The sequence below is a fragment of the Oncorhynchus gorbuscha genome, linkage group LG18 (assembly GCF_021184085.1).
Source record: "Oncorhynchus gorbuscha isolate QuinsamMale2020 ecotype Even-year linkage group LG18, OgorEven_v1.0, whole genome shotgun sequence".
Classification (NCBI taxonomy): Eukaryota; Metazoa; Chordata; class Actinopteri; order Salmoniformes; family Salmonidae; genus Oncorhynchus; species Oncorhynchus gorbuscha.
In genome coordinates this window covers 41913205-41932098 of record NC_060190.1, presented here as the reverse complement: position 1 = coordinate 41932098, position 18894 = coordinate 41913205, and the positions used below count along the sequence as shown (strand labels likewise).

The window sequence follows — 18894 nt, the reverse complement described above, 5'->3', positions numbered from 1 at the left end:
AGAGTGCTGAGGAAGTTTCAGTATCTACTGAACCCACGGCAGGTCTACAACCTCTCCAATGGAGGCCCTGGACCAGGGTAACTACACGTGCAGGTTGATCAGGGGTGGGAGGTGGGAAAGTGGACTGTTATGTTATTGTTATTAGGTTTCCCTTATGACAGTGGGTATATGGTTACTTAATATTTTTTTTATGAGATATTATATTCATTGGTATTATAAACTTGGTGGGTCAAGCCCTGAATGCTGATTGGCTGACAGCCATGGTATATCAGACCGTATAACACATGTATGACAACATGTATTTTTATTGCTCTAATTACTTTGGTAACCAGTTTATAATAGCAATAAGGCACCTTGGGTTTTGTGGTATATGGCCAATATAGCACAGCTAAGGGCTGTATCCAGGCACTCCATGTTGGGTCGTGCTGAAGAACAGCCCTGAGCCGTGGTATATTGGCCATATACCATACACCCCCGGGCCTTATTGCTTAATTATAGTATGCTTTTTCTCTATGTGGTTTGGGAAAGGTCACTAAAAGTACTTTGTGACAACTGCTGATGTAAAAAAAAAGGGGCTTTATAAATACTTTTGATTTATTTAATGTGTATGTGTATCCATATCAGACTGCACTTCTTTCGGAACCTTCATGACTACAGGATCCTGGTGTGTGGTGGAGACGGCACAGTCGGCTGGATACTAGATGCTATAGGTGTGGGTTGCTTCCTGTCCCCTCAGAGGTTCATGAACAGTAGTCAAGGTCTCTGGGGTTCTCTAAAGCTGAACAATGGCTGCCTCTGTGTTCTCAGACAAAGCTGACCTGCCGGTGCGTCCCCCAGTGGCGGTCCTGCCGCTTGGCACAGGGAACGACCTTGCTCGCTGCCTCCACTGGGGAGGAGGTAAGGGCCGTGTTTAACATAATGGTGTGTGTCCTAAATTGCACCCTATTCTCTATGTAGTGCACTACCTTTGACCAGGACCCATAGGGAATACTTTGCTATTTAGAATGCATCTCATGGCTTTGGTTAAAAGGAAAGTACCCCAAAATAAACGCTAGTCATGTGTTTCTCTTGGGTAAACCCTCTGTGTCCATGGAAAACCCTGCAGGTTACGAGGGCACAGATCTCAGGGAGATTCTGAAGGAGGTCGAGGAGAGCTCGTTGGTTCCTATGGACCGCTGGAGTGTGCAGGTGATTTCAGAGGACCCCCAGGAGATAGGAGACCCTGTGCCCAACGAGATCATCAATAACTACTTCTCTATTGGCGTGGTGAGTGACGACCTTGGGGTCATAGAGCCTGCTGATTGGATAATGTACAGACTCCAACAGTCAATCACCTGTATGTCTCTCTTAACTGCCTTATCCTGCCTGTCAGTTCTGGTAGTTTGTTTGCAGCAATAAGAAGACATGAGCACACCGGTAAGACAAATCACAATCACAGTGACATCTGTGAGTGATGTGGCTTCAGTGCCTTCGTAAGTATTCAGACCCCTCGACTTTTTCCACATTTTGTTGTTATAGGCTTATTCTAAAATTGATTTTTTTTTTTTATTCCCCTCAATCAACACACAATACTCCATAATGACAAAGCAAAAACAGTTTTTTAGATATTTCTGCTGATTTTTTAAAAATGAACTGAAATATCCCATTAATTACATAAGTATTCAGACCCTTTACTCAGTACTTTGTTGAAGCAACATTGGCAGTGATTACACCCTCGATTCTTCTTGAGTATGACGCTACAAGCTTGGCACACCTGTATTTGGGGAGTTTCTCCCATTCTTCTCTGCAGACCCTCTCATGCTCTGTCAGGTTAGATGGGGAGTGTCGCTGCACAGCTAGTTTCAGGTCTCTCCAGAGATGTTCGAACGGGTACAAGTCCGGGCTCTGGCGGGGTCACACAAGGACATTCAGACACTTGTCCCGAAGCCACTCCTGTGTTGTCTTAGCTGTGTGCTTATGGTCGTTGTCCTGTTGGAAGGTAAACCTTTGCCCCAGTCTGAGGTCCCGAGCGCCCTGGAGCAGGTTTTCATCAAGGATCTCTCTGTACTTTGCTCTGTTCATCTTTGCCTCGATCCCGACTAGTCTCCCAGCACCTACCGCTGAAAAACATCCCCACAGCATGATGCTGCCACCACCATGCTTCACCGTAGGGATGGTGCCAGGTTTCCTCCAGACGAGACACTTGGCATTCAGGCCAAAGAGTTGAATCTTGGTTTCATCAGATCAGAGAATCATGTTTCTCATGGTCTGAGAGTCTTTAGGTGCCTTTTGGCAAACTCCAAGCAGGCTGTCATGTGCCTTTTACTGAGGAGTGGCTTCCATCTGCCCACTCTACCATAAAGGCCTGATTGATGGAGTACTGCAGAGATGGTTGTCCTTCTGGAAGGTTCTCCCATCTCCACAGAGGAACTCTAGAGCTCTTGTCAGAGTAACCATCGGGTTCTTGGTCACCTCCCTGACCAAGGCCCTTCTCCCCTGATTGCTCAGTTTGGCCGGGGGGCCTGCTCTAGGAAGAGTCTTGGTGGTTCCAAACTTATTCAATTTAAGAATGATGGAGGCCACTTCGTTCTTGGGGACCTTCAATGCTGCAGACACTTTTTGGTACCCTTCCCCAGATCTGTGCCTCGACACAATCCTGTCTCGGAGCTCTACGGAAAATTACTTCAACCTCATTACTTGTTTTTTGCTCTGGCAAATACTGTCAACTGTGGGACCTTATATAGACAGGTGTGTGCCTTTCCAAATCATGTCCAATCCATTGAATTTGGACAGGTGGACTCCAATGAAGTTGTAGAAACATCTCAAGGATGATGAATGGAAACAGGATGCACCAGAGCTCATTTTCAAGTCTCATAGCAAAGGGTCTGAATACAGTAGTAGTTGAAGTTTAAAGTCTGCAGTTTACATACACTTAAGTTGGAGTCATTAAAATGTGTTTTTCAACCACTCCACAAATTTCTTGTTAACAAACTATAGTTTTGGCAAGTCGGTTAGGACATCTACTTTGTGTATGACACAAGTCATTTTTCCAACAATTGTTTACAGATTCCAGAAAATGATGTCATGGCTTTAGATGTTTCTGATAGGCTAATTGACATCATTTGAGTCAATTGGAGGTGTACCTGTGGATGTATTTCAATGACCTTCAAACTCTGTGCCTATTTTCTTGGCATCATGGGAAAATCAAAAGAAATCAGCCAAGACCTCAGAAAAACAATTGTAGACCTCCACAAGTCTAGTTCATCCTTGGGAGCAATTTCCAAACGCCTGAAGGTACCACGTTCATCTGTACAAACAATAGTACGTAAGTACAAACATCATGGGACCACGCAGCCGTCATACCACTCAGGAATGAGACGCGTTCTATCTCCTAGAGATGAACGTACTTTGGTGCGAAAAGTGCAAATCAATCCCAGAACAACAGCAAAGGACCTTGTGAAGATGCTGGAGGAAACAGGTACACTATTATCTATATCCACAGTAAAACAAGTCCTACATCGACATAACCTGAAAGGCCACTCAGCAAGGAAGAAGCCACTGCTCCAAATCCGCCATAAATAAGCCAGACTACGGTTTGCAACTGCACATGGGGACAAAGATCGTACTTTTTGGAGAAATGTCCTCTGGTCTGATGAAACAAAAATAGAACTGTTTGGCCATAATGACCATTGTTATGTTTGGAGGAAAAAGGGGGAGGCTTGCAAGCCGAAGAACACCATCCCCACCGTGAAGCACAGGGGGTGGCAGCATCATGTCGTGGGGGTGCTTTGCTGAAAGAGGGACTGGTGCATTTCACAAAATAGATGGCATCATGAGTGAGGAAAAGTATGTTGATATATTGAAGCAACATCTCAAGACATCAGTCAGGAAGTTAAAGCTTGGTCGCAAATGGGTCTTCCAAATGGACAATGACCCCAAGCATACTTCCAAAGTTGTGGCAAAATGGCTTAAGGACAACAAAGTCAAGGTATTGGAGTGGCCATCACAAAGCCCTGACCACAATCCCATAGAAGATTTGTGGGCAGAACTGAAAAAGCTTGTGCGAGCATGGAGGCCAACAAACCTGATTCAATTACACCAGCTCTGTCAGGAGGAATGGGTCAAAATTCACCCAACTTATTGTGGGAAGCTTGTGGAAGGCTCCCTTCAACGTTTGACCCAAGTTAAACCATTTTAAAAGCAATGCTACCAAATACTAATTGAGTGTATGTAAACATCTGACCCACTGGGAATGTGATTAAATAATTAAAAGCTTAAATAAATCATTCTCTCTTCTATTATTCTGACATTTCACTTTCTTAAAATAAAGTAGTGATCCTAGGTGACCTTAAACGGAAATTTTCCTCGGATTGAATGTAAGCAATTGTGAAAAACTGAGTTTAAATGTATTTGGCTACGGTGTATGTAAACTTCCGACTTCAACTGTACATATGTAAATAAGGTATCTGTTTTGAATTTTTTTATACATTTGTTAAAAAATATATATATAAAACAAATGTTTTCGCTTTGTCATTATAGGTTATTTTGTGTAGATTGCTGAGATTTTTTTTATTTAATCCATTTTAGAATAAAGCTGTAACATAACAAAATGTGTAAATTGTCAAAGGGTCTGTCTGAATACTTTTCGAAGGCACTGATATGACTGTGATTATTCTTGTCACTGTGCTCTTGTTTTCTTATTGTTACAAATTGCCCTTTTGTGGTGATAAAGATTTATTGAACACATGTAAATGCTACCATGTGTTAATTGACAGGATGCCTCCATTGCTCACCGCTTTCACTCCATGAGGGAGAAGCACCCTCAGAAGTTCAACAGCAGGTGAGTGACTGAAAGGTCAAGGATCAAACAAAGAGTGTTGAGTGAAAAATCTGTTATGGCTGGGTGGGATTTTGTTTATCTCTGAGCACTGACCAAAAACAATGTTCTTTTTGTTTTCTCTGCAAGGATGAAGAACAAACTGTGGTATTTTGAATTTGCCACCTCTGAGACCATCTCTGCCTCCTGCAAGAAGCTAAAGGAGTGTCTCAGCATTGAGGTGAACATTGAAGAGTCTTGAATCCTAGTTATTTTAGTTTGTGGTTAAATGGATCTTACCATACTTTAAGTGTACAGTGTTGTGAAAAAGTATTTGTCCCCTTTCTAATTTTCTCTACTTTTGCACATTTATTGTACTGAATTTTATCAGATCTTCAACCAAAACCTAACCTGAGTGAACAAATAACACCGTTCATATTTCATAGACAAAGTTATGTAAAACCCAATGCCCTTGTGTGAAAAAGTAAGTGCCACCTTTAATTTTAAACGTGTTTCTTTTTAGCCATTTTCATGTAGACTTGATTGTGTGTTTTGGTTCATTGGCTTGTTGCATGACCCAACTGCACTTTAGCTCACAAACAGATGGCCTGACATTCTCCTGTAGAATTATCTGATACAGAGGATAATTCATGGTTCCTTCCATTAATGCAAGTCTTCCCAGTCTTGAGGCAGCAAAGCATCCCCAAACCATCACACTACCACTACCATGCTTGACTGTTGGTATAAGGTTCTTACTATGGAATGCAGTGTTTGGTTTTCACCAAGCATAATGGGACCCATGTCCACTTGCGACTTTATCATGTAAATCTTGGTGGGGCAAATTCAACATTTTTTTTATGATGCATGCCAGCAAAGCCACGGTTCAAAACTAAACAATACATTAATTCCACTATAATGGCGACAAAGGTTACCCACAAACTGTTAGGCCCTACAGAAAGTCATCCCAACAGCAGAGCTTTCTTTTCAGCACCACGGAGTGAATCCTTACCATCGCTACACCTGGCTATCAGCGGAGCCTTGTCTGGCAGCGAAACAGTTCATTCAGCCTCATTTACTGCCTTTAAAAAAAACATAGCTGAAATGGCTGACTTGCTTAAACAAATGTGGTTTCTACTGACAATTGAGATGTATAAACTATGGCATAAGGGAACAATGAGTGCATAAGAGGCAATCCGTCATTTCGATTGAGACATTAATGAGCGAGCTAGAACGGACGTAGTCAATATAACTATTTTTATCAGCACTTTTGAAATGTACAGCGACAGAATTCAGCACATGGGCCGTTCGTACAGTATTGTCTCTGTACACCAAGTCCGAATCGAAGGATAAATAAAGGGTGAATATAAGCAGACAATGAAAGCTCTTACAATATTCAATGATTACATTTCTCTAAAACAGGTTATAGGCTACATGTGGACCACCAAGTTAGAACAGCAGGCGAAATTAAGAGGGGCAAATAAACCATCTTATTAGTGTGATGCACATAAGCTACTAACATCTTACTACACAAAATACACTTAGTATTACTTTCTTAGCTACAGTATACATATCTCCCTGGCATATTTCATCATATATGCAGTAGCATACAAGACATTATTGGACTCATCTTGTTGTGCTGCGCTCACTTGAAAAGGAAGGTTGAGTGGCAGTCCTTCTTGCGGGTACATTTTTGTCATCAAACTTTGTCATCAATGTCTGGCATTCTCTGAATTCATGGTGATTTGAAGACAACTGGGAGGTTGAATCATGACGTCAGTGATCTTCAGGTCGGAGCTCTAGAAAAAGGCCTGGGTTCCAGTTGTCTTGAACTCACTGAAGTATGAGATTTCAGAGTTTCCAGTTGTTTTGAACATGTCAGAAGTCATGCTGGATTGACAACATGGCCAATGTATTCAACTTTTTCTGGCCTATGGTGTTGATTGTGAATATTTATCCTTTTTAAGCTTGGAAAAGAGACCCTTAAACCCAGACTTGGACCACACACCTTCTCCACTGAATAGCAGGCTATTGATTGCTTTGCAATGCTTGCAGTTAGACACTGATTCCTAAATTTGCGATTTCCAACTTGTTGTGTAATGTTTATGGCCGATGAGCACATGTGTTTTATCTATAATTTATCTTCATATGACATGTATTGAAAAGGATTTGCCAGTTGACTGTAGACTTGATTAATGATGATGACTGCTTGTCTAGCTAAGATTTTGAAAGTATGATGTTGACATGATCAGTCCAATCAAAGCTATGGTAGATATAACGCTATTTCACGTAATTTTATCTGTGGCCAATGACCTTGAGCTTTCTTGGATGGGTACATCTAATGTAAATCTATGGCAGCACCAAAGGAATTTAATTTTCGAGCTCTCCCTGTCGATTTTGAGTGACAGAACACTGAGACAATCTGAGGCAACTAGAGAACATTACTAACCCCTACGCTCTGTATTTCCCGCTGGCTGCCCCACCACCATAGAAAGCAAGGCTGAAACACAGGCAAAATAAATAGCTAAAATAAATACAGTGCCTTGCGAAAGTATTCGGCCCCCTTGAACTTTGCGACCTTTTGCCACATTTCAGGCTTCAAACATAAAGATATAAAACTGTATTTTTTTGTGAAGAATCAACAACAGGTGGGACACAATCATGAAGTGGAACGACATTTATTGGATATTTCAAACTTTTTTTAACAAATCAATTATGTTAGGTCAGAGCCAAGTCACAGAAAAACACAGCCATTTTTCCAGCCAAAGAGAGGAGTCACAAAAATCAGAAATAGAGAGAGAATTATTCACTAACCTTTGATGATCTTCATCAGATGACACTCATAGTACTTCATGTTACACAATACATGTATATTTTGTTCGATAACCTTCATATTTATATAAAATAATCTCAGTATCTCAGTATACATTGGCGCGTTAGTTCCAAAAACATCCGATGATTTTGCAGAGAGCCACATCAATTTACAGAAATACTCATCATAAATGTAGATGAAAATACAACTGTTATACATGGAACTTTAGATACACTTCTCCTTAATGCAACCGCTGTGTCAGATTTCAAAAAAGCTTTACGGAAAAAGCAAACCATGCAATAATCTGAGTACGGCGCTCAGAGCCCAAACAAGCCAAAAAGATATCCACCATATTGTGCAGTCAACAGAAGTCAGAAATAACATTGTAAATATTCACTTACCTTTGATGGTTTTCATCAGAATGCACTCCCAGGAATCCCAGTTCCACAATAAATTGTTTTGTTCTGTTCGGTAATGTCCATCATTCATGTCCAAATAGCTCCTTTTGTTTGCGCGTTTGGTAAACAAATCCAAACTCACTAAGCGTGTTCACTAGGAGCAGACGAAAAGTCAGAAAGTTCCATTACAGTCCGTAGAAACATGTCAAACAAAGTACAGAATACATTTTTATGATGTTATTAAACATAAATCTTTAGTAATGTTCCAACTGGAGAATTCCTTTGTCTGTAGAAATGCAATGGAACAGAGCTCGCTCTCACGTGAACCATGGGTGGCCAGCTCGTGGCTCTCTGGCAGACCTCTGACTCATTCCCCTCTCATTCGCCCACACTTCACAGTAGAAGCATAAAAAAATGTTCTAAGGACTGTTGACATCTAATGGAAGCATTAGGAAGTGCAACGTGACCAATATCCCACTGTATCTTCAATAGGGAATGAGTTGAAAAATGACCAACCTCAGATTTCCCACTTCCTGGTTGGATTTTCTCAGGTTTTTGCCTGCCATATGAGTTCTGTTATACTCAGACATTATGCAAACAGTTTTAGAAACTTCAGAGTGGTTTCTATTAAAATATACTAATAATATGCATATATTAGCAACTGGGACTGAGTAGCAGGCAGTTTCTGGGCACCTCTGGGCACCTTATTCATCCAAGCTACTCAATACTGCCCCCAGCCATAAGAAGTTAAAAGTTAATTTGTGGAATTTCTTTCCTTCTTTATGTGTTTGAGCCAATCAGTTGTGTTGTGACAAAGTAGGAGTGGTATACAGAAGATAAGCAAAGAACAAAGAGAAATGACAGTTTCATTACTTTAAGACATGAAGTTCAGTTAATCCTGAACATTTTAAGACTTTTGAAACCATCAAGCACTATGATGAAACTGGCTCTTATGCGAACCGCCACAGGAAAGGAAGACCCAGAGTTACCTCTGCTGCAGAGGATAAGTTCATTAGAGTTAACTGCACCTCAGAAATTGCAGCCCAAATAAATGCTTCAGAGTTCAAGTAACAGACACATCTCAACATCAACTTTTCAGGAGACTGCGTGAATCAGGCATTTATGGTCGAATTGCTGCAAAGAAATCACTACTAAAGGACACCAATAAGAAGAAGATACTTGCTTGACCCATCATTTGAATCATGTAGTAACCAAAAAAGTATTAAACAAGATTCTTCAAAGTAACCACCTTTTGCCTTGATGACAGCTTTGCACACTCTGGCATTATCTCAAATCAATTTTATTTGTAACATGCACCGAATACAGTGAAATGCTTACTTACAAGCCCTTCACCAACAATGCAATTTTAAGAAAAATAAGTGTTGAGGAAAAAATAGATAAATAAAAGTAACAAATAATTAAAGAGCAGCAGTAAATTAACATATTTTACCTTTATTTAACTAGGCAAGTCAGTTAAGAACAAATTCTTATTTTCAATGACAGCCTAGTGGGGTTAACTGCCTGTTCAGGGGCAGAACAATAGATTCGTGCCTTGTCAGCTTGGGGGTTTGAACTTGCAACCTTCCGGTTACTAGTCCAACGTTCTAACCACTAGGCTACCCTGCCGCCCCATATACAGGGGGTATCGGTTCAGAGTCAATATGCGGGGGCACTGGTTAGTCGAGGTAATATGTACATGTAGGTAGAGTTAAAGTGACTATGCATAGATAAGAAACAGAGTAGCAGCAGCATAACAGAGGGAGGGCAATGCAAATAGTCTGGGTAGCCATTTGATTAGCTGTTCAGGAGTCTTATGGCTTGGGGGTAGAAGCTGATAAGTAGTCTTTTGGACCTCAACCAGCTTCATGAGGAATGCTTTTCCAACAGTCTAAACACTTGTTGGCTGCTTTTCCTTCACTCTTCTCTCCAACTCATCCCAAACCATCTCAATTGGGTTGAGGTCGGGTGATTGTGGAGGCCAAGTCATCTGATGCAGCACTCCATCACTTGGGGAAATAGCCCTTACACAGCCTGGAGGTGTGTTTTGGGTCATTGTCCTGTTGAAAAAACAAATGCTAGTCCCACTAAGCGCAAACCAGATGGGATGGCGAATTGCTGCAGAATGAGGTGGTAGTCATGCTGGTCAAATCTGCCTTGAATTCAAAATAAATCACTGACAGTTGCACCAGCAAAGCACCCCCATACCTTCTCCTCCATGCTTCGGAGGAACCACACATGCAGAGATAATTTATTCACCTCACCTACCAAACACTGCATTCCACGATTTAAGAGCCTCATACCATCAGTCAAGCATGGTGGTGGTAGTGTGATGGTTTGGGGACCTGGAAGACTTGCCTTAATAGACAGAACCATTAATTCTGCTCTGTATCAGAGAATTCTACAGGAGAATGTCAGGCCATCCATCTGTGAGCTGAGGCTGAAGCGCAGCTGAGTTATATAGCAAAACAATGATCCAAAACACACAATCAAGTCTACATGAAAATGGCTAAAAAGCAACAACTTTTACGTTTTGGAATGGTCTGGTCAAAGTCCAGACCTAATCACAATTGAGATTTTGTGGCAGGACTTGAAACGAGCAGTTCATGCTTGAAAACCCACAAATGTCACTGAGTTAAACCAGTTCTGCATGCAAGAGTTGGCCAAAATACCTCCACAGTGGCGTGAGAGACTGATCAACAACTACAGGAAGCATTTGGTTGCTGTCATTACAGCTAAAGGTTGCACAGCCAGTTACTGGATGTGTTTCAAACTCAAAGTAGACAGCCCTTGGCCCTAAACCCTGAGCCCTATGCTCTTGGGGTAATCCCCGCAGTCAATTTGTAAATAAATGAGAAATTGTGCTACTAATGCACAAATATGTCTCATAAATGTTTAGTTAGCTTTTGGAAATTATAGAAATAAATGTTTTTCCTTCTTCAGAAGTAGCTAGGCAGGCTAACATTAGTTAGCTAATTAATTTGCTAGCTATCATACAGTAGACGTATATTAATAATTATATAGTTCATATAAGTAGACATGCAATCATAGTTGACTGTAAGCGCATAGAAATCACCCACAAGCTACCGGTGGCTGAAAACACAATCATCGCGGGATGAACGAGTGAAGAATATCCAAGCAAACACGGTACATTCCTTCTTCCCTCGCCCCTTGCCCTGCAAGTGTATACTCGTCAGACATCATGAAACGTCATCAGAAGTGTCCACTTCATTTGAGGGCTGAGGGGATAGGGTGTGTCTTTTAAGTGTATGGAATGCAGCCATGAGTGTAAGCGGGCAATTACTTTTCCACATGGAAATTGGGTGTTGCATAACTTTCTTAGTTAAATAAAATAAGTATCCATTTTTGTAGTTATAGGTGAACTCAGGTGCCTTTTAATATTAGGTTTTGGTTGAATATCTGATAACATTCTGTATCAAAATATGCAAAAATAGAGAAAATCAGAAAGGGGGCAAATGCTTTTTCCCGGCACTGTAGATCTTAGCAAAAATTAATTTAGTCTCTTTACCCGTTTGTGACCGTGTCTGTCTGTCCGTCTATCCCTCAGTGCTGTGGGACACCCCTGGACCTGAGCGGTCACTCTCTGGAGGGCCTTGCAGTCATCAACATACCCAGCATGCACGGCGGCTCCAACCTGTGGGGTGAGGCTAAGAAGGCAGACAGAGACAATGTGTCAGAAGAGGAACCGCCTGATGTCGTCACTGACCACGACGTTCTGAAAATGAGCTCACAAGGTACTTTAGGGCATGCTTATCTCATACATTGTTGGGGGTTTATTTAGTTGCCTAGTGATATGAATGTTTACTGTAGCATTGTATGTAATATTGTCACTTTTCCCCTTACACAGACCATATGGTCTTTTTTTGGAAGGCGGCAGGTAGCCTAGTGGTTAGAGCGTTGGGCCACTAACAAAAAGGTTGCAAGTTCGAATACTTGACAAGGTGAAAAATCTGTTGTTCTGCCCTTAAACAAGGCACTTAACCATATTTGCTCCTGGGTCACCGTTGATAATGGCAGACTCTGGCCATAACCCTACTCTCCGCATACATATTAATACACACTTGTACATGCAAGACATATGACCTATATAAGCACCCACCAAATTATCATGATATAATTTGTATTACAGTAGCAAAGTCACTGTAAGTATGAGAATGAATGTCTGCTTAATGAGCTATTGACAATATATTTTAATGTTTCCTTTTCCCCCCACAGACCTAAGTGACAAGCGGATTGAGGTGGTGGGATTGGAGGGGGCGATTGAGATGGGTCAGATCTATTCTGGGCTGAAGAGGGCTGGACACAGACTGGCTCAAACATCACAGATCACTATCAGGTAGACTTAATACAGGCTCTATACACAATTCTTCGGGTGTTATGCCTTTTTAACTTTTGGTATTAAAACGTGTCTCTCATTGCCTTTCTCAGGACACATAAAGCCTTGCCTATGCAGATTGATGGTGAGCCCTGGATGCAGCCTCCCTGCACTGTAAGTGTTGTTAATATACCCCTTAAGTGAGTTTGGCCGTGGAATTCCTATGACCAATTGAATTAGAAAGTGGAGGAACATTTATTCTAAAATAAACATTGTTGATGTCCTTATGTTGGCTTGTTAGTTTTAGCAGTGGGCCAAGTCTCTTGACTCAATTTTGTTTCAGAAATACAATGTGATGTACTGGAGATCAGTATTCCCAACCCTTACCAGACAACTAATCAAGGTCTTGGTGATTCATTAATTTAGTGATTCTTGAAAGACGGACCAATCTCAAATATTCACAAATATTTGTCTTAATTTTAACACACATGTGAAATATATACAGTTGAAGTCTGAAGTTTACATACTCCACACATTTCTTGTTAACAAACTATAGTTTTGGCTAGTCGATAAGGAAATCTACTTTGTGCATGACACAAGTAATTTTTCCAACATTTGTTTACAGGAAGATTATTTCACTTATAATTCACTGTATCACAATTCCAGTGGGTCAGAGGTTTACATACACTAAGTTGACTGTGCCTTTAAACAGCTTGGACAATTCCAGAAAATTATGTCATGGCTTTAGAAGCTTCTGATAGGCTAATTGACATAATTTGAGTCAATTGGTGGTGTACCTGTGGATGTATTTTAAGGCCTACCTTCAAACTCAGTGCCTCAAGGCATCATGGGAAAATCAAAAGACATCAGCTAAGACCTCAGAAAAAGAATTGTAGACCTCCACACATCTGGTTCATCCTTGTGAGCAATTTCCAAACGCCTGAAGGTACCACGTTCATCAGTACAAACAATAGTACGCAAGTATAAACACCATGGGACCACGCAGCCGTCATACCACTCAGGAAGGAGATGCGTTCTGTCTCCTAGAGATTAACATATTTGGTGCGAAAAGTGCAGATCAATCCTAGAACAACAGCAAACGACCTTGTGAAGATGCTGGAGAAAACAGGTACAAAAGTATCTATTTCCACAGTAAACAAAGTCCTATATCGACATAACCTGAAAGGCCGCTTAGCAAGGAAGAAGCCACTGCTCCAAAACCACCATAAAAAAGCAAGATTACAGTTTGCAACTACACATGGGGACAAAGATCGTACTAATTGGAGAAATATCCTCTGGTCTGATAAAACAAAAATAGAACTGTTTGGCCATAATGACCATCGTTATGTTTGGAGGAAAAAGGGGGAGGCTTGCAAGCCGAAGAACACCATCCCAACCGTGAAGCATGGGGGTGGCAGCATCATGTTGTGGGGGTGCTTTGCTGCAGGAAGGACACAAAATAGATGGCATCATGAGGAAGGGAAATGATGTGGATATATTGAAGCAACATCTCCAGACATCAGTCAGAAAGTTAAAGCTTGGTCGCAAATGGGTCTTCCAAATGGACGTTGACCCCAAACATACCAAAGTTGTGGCAAAATGGCTTAAGGACAACAAAGTCAAGGTATTGGAGTGGCCATCACAAAGCCCTGACCTCAATCCAATAGAACATGTGTGGGCAGGACTGAAAAAGCTTGTGCGAGCAAGGAGACCTACAAATCTGACTCAGTTACACCAGCTCTGTCAGGAGGAATGGGCCAAAATTCACCCAACTTATTGTGGGAAACTTGTGGAAGGCTACCCAAAGTGTTTGACCCAAGTTAAACAATTTAAAGGCAATGCTACCAAATAGTAATTGAGTGTATGTAAACTTCTGATCCACTGGGAATGTGATGAAAGAAATAAAAGCTGAAATAAATAATTCTCTCTACTATTATTCTGACATTTCACATTCTTAAAATAAGTGGTGATCCTAACTGACCAAAAACAGGGAATTTTTACTGGAATTAAATGTCTGGAATTGTGAAAAACTGAGTTTAAATGTTTTTGCCTAAGGTGTATGTAAACTTCCGACTTCAACTGTATATTGTTTTGATAGACCAAAGTATCACCTATTACACCATGTAAAGGAACAACTCCTAATTCTTCAAAACATATCCATAAAATGAAACTAAATGTATTTATGTCAACTCCGTCTGACGCTATAAAAAGCTTTTAAGTTTTACATAGTTCAACAAGTGTTTGAAGGCCTTGATTTGTTTAATTCTAACAGATTATTCAAATGTGTAGTACAACTCTCCAAACTTATTTTTTTCCGTTTTATACCACTATATAATGCTCCAGGGCTAATTTTGTTAGCATTTTGGCATGGTTTTCTAGAGAAAGAACATAAAACAATATTTTATAAAGCTAACATCATCCCTTTATTTTTCCTCTGTTGCTTTATGACTATAAAGCCTAAAATAAATAAACACATCTGAACCAAAATGTATATCCTATCAAGGAGATGGAGTTGACAGTTTATCGTTGTGACCATGGTGATTTCAGAACTTTACAGACCATGAGCGGTCTTGTTGCACTGCATGTCATGAGGACATGAGGGACCAAACGTTTTTAGGAGTCACAGTTTTGTGATCAATATTATTTAAAGTTTCAGAGGGCTATTGCAAGAAACGGCATAAGATCCTTTTTCAGTTAATATTAATTATTGCCAGTTTATACAATTTTAAACACATTTTTTGAGAGTTTGAAATTGGGATCCTTTGCTCCGGACAAGAGTATTTCCGGTCGTAGAGAGGACATGGAAATTAATAATATTGCAAATATTTAAACAATTCCAAAAAAAAGTATTTCCCTTGTAAAATTCCCTTAAATTAAAATGAATCTCAAATATTGCTATAAAAATAAAAGGTTTCCCTGACGGATAACTATTGTCCCATCTTTCAATAATAGTTGAATTACTTCAATCAGGTGTGTCCGTGACACAGGGATAGGACAAAAATGTTTGCCTACCACAAGAGGGTATGGGGATAAGGGAAACACTGTTGTAGACTGTGATGCCTGTAAAACCTCCTGAATTTTCCACCCTGTGTTCAGATCCACATCACACACAAGAACCAAGCCAACATGCTGATGGCTGCTCCTGCCAAATCATCAGGCTTCTTCCACCTCAAGTAGAGGAAAGGTGGACTGCAGCACTGAGACTGAAGAGGTCCGGGTGTAGGGTGAAGTTGCCCTTTGACACCGATCTTGGATCAGTTTTTCATTTTCCCCACTAATGGTTAAGGTTTGGATTGGGTGAGTGGATGCTTATCCTAGATCTGTACCTCGGGGAAACTTCACCCAGGAGCAGAGGTCCACTGACTGCTGAAGAACCACTGCCATAAAGGAACCAACATTTGAGTAAAAACATTCTTCATGTCTGAATTTCTTCCTGAAACACTAGTAGCCATTGATTAACATTGATACTCTACTCATTTCCAAAACAAAAAACTATCCCAGGCTTGTGTTGATTTGAGTACCCTCATGTTAAGCTTTATATTACATTGCTATTACATTTTGTATCTGTTTGTATTAGTTATGTATAATTCCATAGTACTCCATGAGTTTTATTACATTTATGCCTTATTGTTATGTCGCAGCACAGTAATAGATCTCCTGTTTGTTTTTCTGCTTTCTATAGCATTTTCACACAAATGTTTTTGTATCCATATTGATTAACGTGATAGGCCAACAGTCTGTGTGGCTATATAATGCCGTTCACTGTCAAATCTAAGTATGTTTTGCCTACTCAGCAAGTTTCTTGTAGAGGATACAGCTCAGACAGCTGAGGGTATCGTTCGCGTTGCCCGACCTCACTTAAAGGCCCAGTGCAGTCAAATTATGATTTTTCTGTGGAATAATACTGCGAAATTGTGAAAATTATGATAATGCCCTTTTCATGTAAAAGCTGTTCGAAAAGACAGACTGAAATTTCAGGTGGTTTTGATGGGATGCAGTGTTGGCCTGCCTGGTGACATCAGGTAAATTCATTAAAAGACCAATAAGAAAGAGTTCCAAACCTCTGCCAATAACAGCTAGTTTTCTGTTTTCCCCTCCCCACTCAAACCACTCCCTTAAGTCTTATCAAAATTCTTGCTTGAGAAATTGCTCTACCTAAGAAGCTATTTTTGTTTCTTTTTGAGCATTTTGATTGAAAACATTCACAGTTAGGTACTTAATTGTTACCCAGAAATTATTTGATATTGAGATAAAAACAGCTGCATTGGGCCTTTAACACTTTGTCACAAACAGCACTTCCTCATTTTCACGAACCTAATCTCTTTGCTTAATGAGACTTCCAAACCACAACTACTGAGATGCTGTCCTCAAGAAAAAAAGAGACCTGGCTTTTCTCTTTAAAGAAATAAATGTATAGCCTACAGTATGTGTATTCATGTATCTACCATGGTAAGAGATCTTTAAGAAAGATAGCAATGTCTTATCTCTGCCTGTAACGATGTGCGCTGAGAGTCAGGAAGCAAGTTCAGGGAGTGAGTGTTTTAATAAATAAATGCAACATAAAACAAAACAAGAAACATGAACAACGTGGAACAACGTAAACACTGGAACAGAAACAATAACACCTGGGGAAGGAACCAAAGGGAGTGAAATATATATGGAAGGTTATCAGGGAGGTGATGGAGTCCAGGTGATTCTGATGACGCGCAGGTGCGCGTAAAGATGGTGACAGGTGTACGCTATAACGAGCAGCCTGGTGACATAGAGGCCAGAGAGGAAGCTCGAGGAGCCGGTTGAGGCAGGCGAGTCAGAAGAGCTGGCTGAGGCATGAAAGCCCGTAGAGGCTCCTGGACCCGACGTCATTCCACCTGACAAAAATAAATAAAAAATACACCCCCTGATGCTTCCCTTAGGTGAGGCATTATTCTGTAATGATGTGAGCTGAGAGTCAGGAAGCAAGTTCAGGAAGTGAGTGTTTTAATAAATAAATGCAACATAAAACAAAACAAGAGCCATGAACAACACACAGACTAAACACTGGAGCAGAAACAACACCCTGGAGGAAGGAACCAAAGGGAGTGACATATATAGGGAAGGTTATCAGGGAGGTGATGGAGTCCAGGTGAGTCTGATGACGTGCAGGTGCACGTAAAGATGGTGACAGGTGTGCGCCATAACGAGCAGCCTAGAGGCCAGAGAGGGTTCACACGTGACGCTGCCTTTCTCAAGGTCAGTTACCAGCAGGATATCGCTGTATGTGACAGAATGGGACGGCAGGGTAGCCTAGTGGTTAGAGTGTTGGACTAGTAACCGAAAGCTGACAAGGTACAATTCTATCATTCTGCCCCTGAACAGGCAGTTCCTAGGCTGTCATTGAAAATAAGAATTTGTTCCTAACTGACTTGCCTAGTTAAATAAAGGTTAAAAAATTTGCTTTTATAAAGGGTGTCAATGGCAATTGGGCGGCTGTCATAGTGGTGCTGTGTCATACTTAACAGGTTTGTGTTTGTTGGCCATTGGTGTTAATGGCTGTGGGACTCCCAACGGAGCTCAGAAACAGGGCCAAAGTAGGGTGCCATTTGGTACGAAACCCTGGTCTTCAGGAGTTTCCCTAAAATGACTGCAACACTAGAACTACAGTGAACAAAAATATAAACATGTAAAGTGTTGGTCCCATGTTTCATGAACTGAAATAAAAGATCAGGCATTTTCCATACACACAAAAAGTTTATATCTCTCAAATTTGGTGTACACATTTGTTTACATCCCTGTTAGTGTACATTTCTCCTTTGCCAAGGTAATCCATCCACCTGACAGGTGTGGCATATCAAGAAGCTGATGATCATTGCACAGGCGCACCTTGTGCTGGGAACAATAAAAAGGTCATTCTAAAATGTGCAGTTTTGTCACATAACACAATGCCACAGATGTCTCGAGTTTTGAGGGAGCGTGCTATTGGCATGCTGACTGTAGGAATGGCCAGCAGAACTGTTGCCAGAATGTTAATTTCTCTAACAAAAGCCGCTTCCAACATCGTTTTAGAGAATTTGGCAATACGAATTTGGCAACCGCCCTCAAACCGCAGACTACGTGTAACCGCTCCAGCCCAGGACCTCCACTTCCGACTTCTTCACCTGTGGGATCGTCTGAGACCAGCCACTCAGGCAGCTGATGGAACTGTAGGTTTGCACAACCGAAGAAAGTCTGCACAAACTGTCAAAAACCGTCTCGGGGAAATTCATCTGGGTGCTAGTCATCCTTACCAGGGTCTTGAACGGACTGCAGTTTGGCGTTGTAACCGACTTCAGTGGGCAAATGCTCACCTTCAATGGGCACTGGCACACTGGAGAAGTTTGCTCTTGGCGGATGAATCCCGGTGTCAACTGTACCGAGCAGATGACAGACAAAGTGTATGGTGTTGTGTGGGCAAGCGTATTGCAGATGTGAACAGGTCCCCATGGTGGCGGTGGGGTTATGGTATGGGCAGGCATAAGCTATGGACAATGAACGCGATTGCATTTTATCAATGAAAATTTGAATGCACAGCGACACCGTGACG

General features: G+C 41.1%; 1 protein-coding gene across 3 annotated transcripts in view; it reads left to right on the top strand.

The window, feature by feature from the left end:
* LOC124004287 (diacylglycerol kinase alpha-like) overlaps nucleotides 1–16758 on the top strand; it is a 36695-nt gene extending 19937 nt beyond the window's left edge. For all 3 annotated transcript variants that reach the window (XM_046313081.1, XM_046313080.1, XM_046313078.1), the window contains exons 15-24: nucleotides 3–77; nucleotides 625–710; nucleotides 808–897; nucleotides 1106–1266; nucleotides 4755–4819; nucleotides 4946–5036; nucleotides 11568–11754; nucleotides 12236–12356; nucleotides 12449–12509; nucleotides 15432–16758. In XM_046313081.1, the coding sequence (XP_046169037.1) occupies nucleotides 3–77; nucleotides 625–710; nucleotides 808–897; nucleotides 1106–1266; nucleotides 4755–4819; nucleotides 4946–5036; nucleotides 11568–11754; nucleotides 12236–12356; nucleotides 12449–12509; nucleotides 15432–15512 (1018 nt within the window). In that variant the 3' untranslated portion in view covers nucleotides 15513–16758. The remainder of the gene's footprint in view (nucleotides 1–2; nucleotides 78–624; nucleotides 711–807; nucleotides 898–1105; nucleotides 1267–4754; nucleotides 4820–4945; nucleotides 5037–11567; nucleotides 11755–12235; nucleotides 12357–12448; nucleotides 12510–15431) is intronic.
* The last annotated feature ends 2136 nt before the right edge of the window (nucleotides 16759–18894 follow it).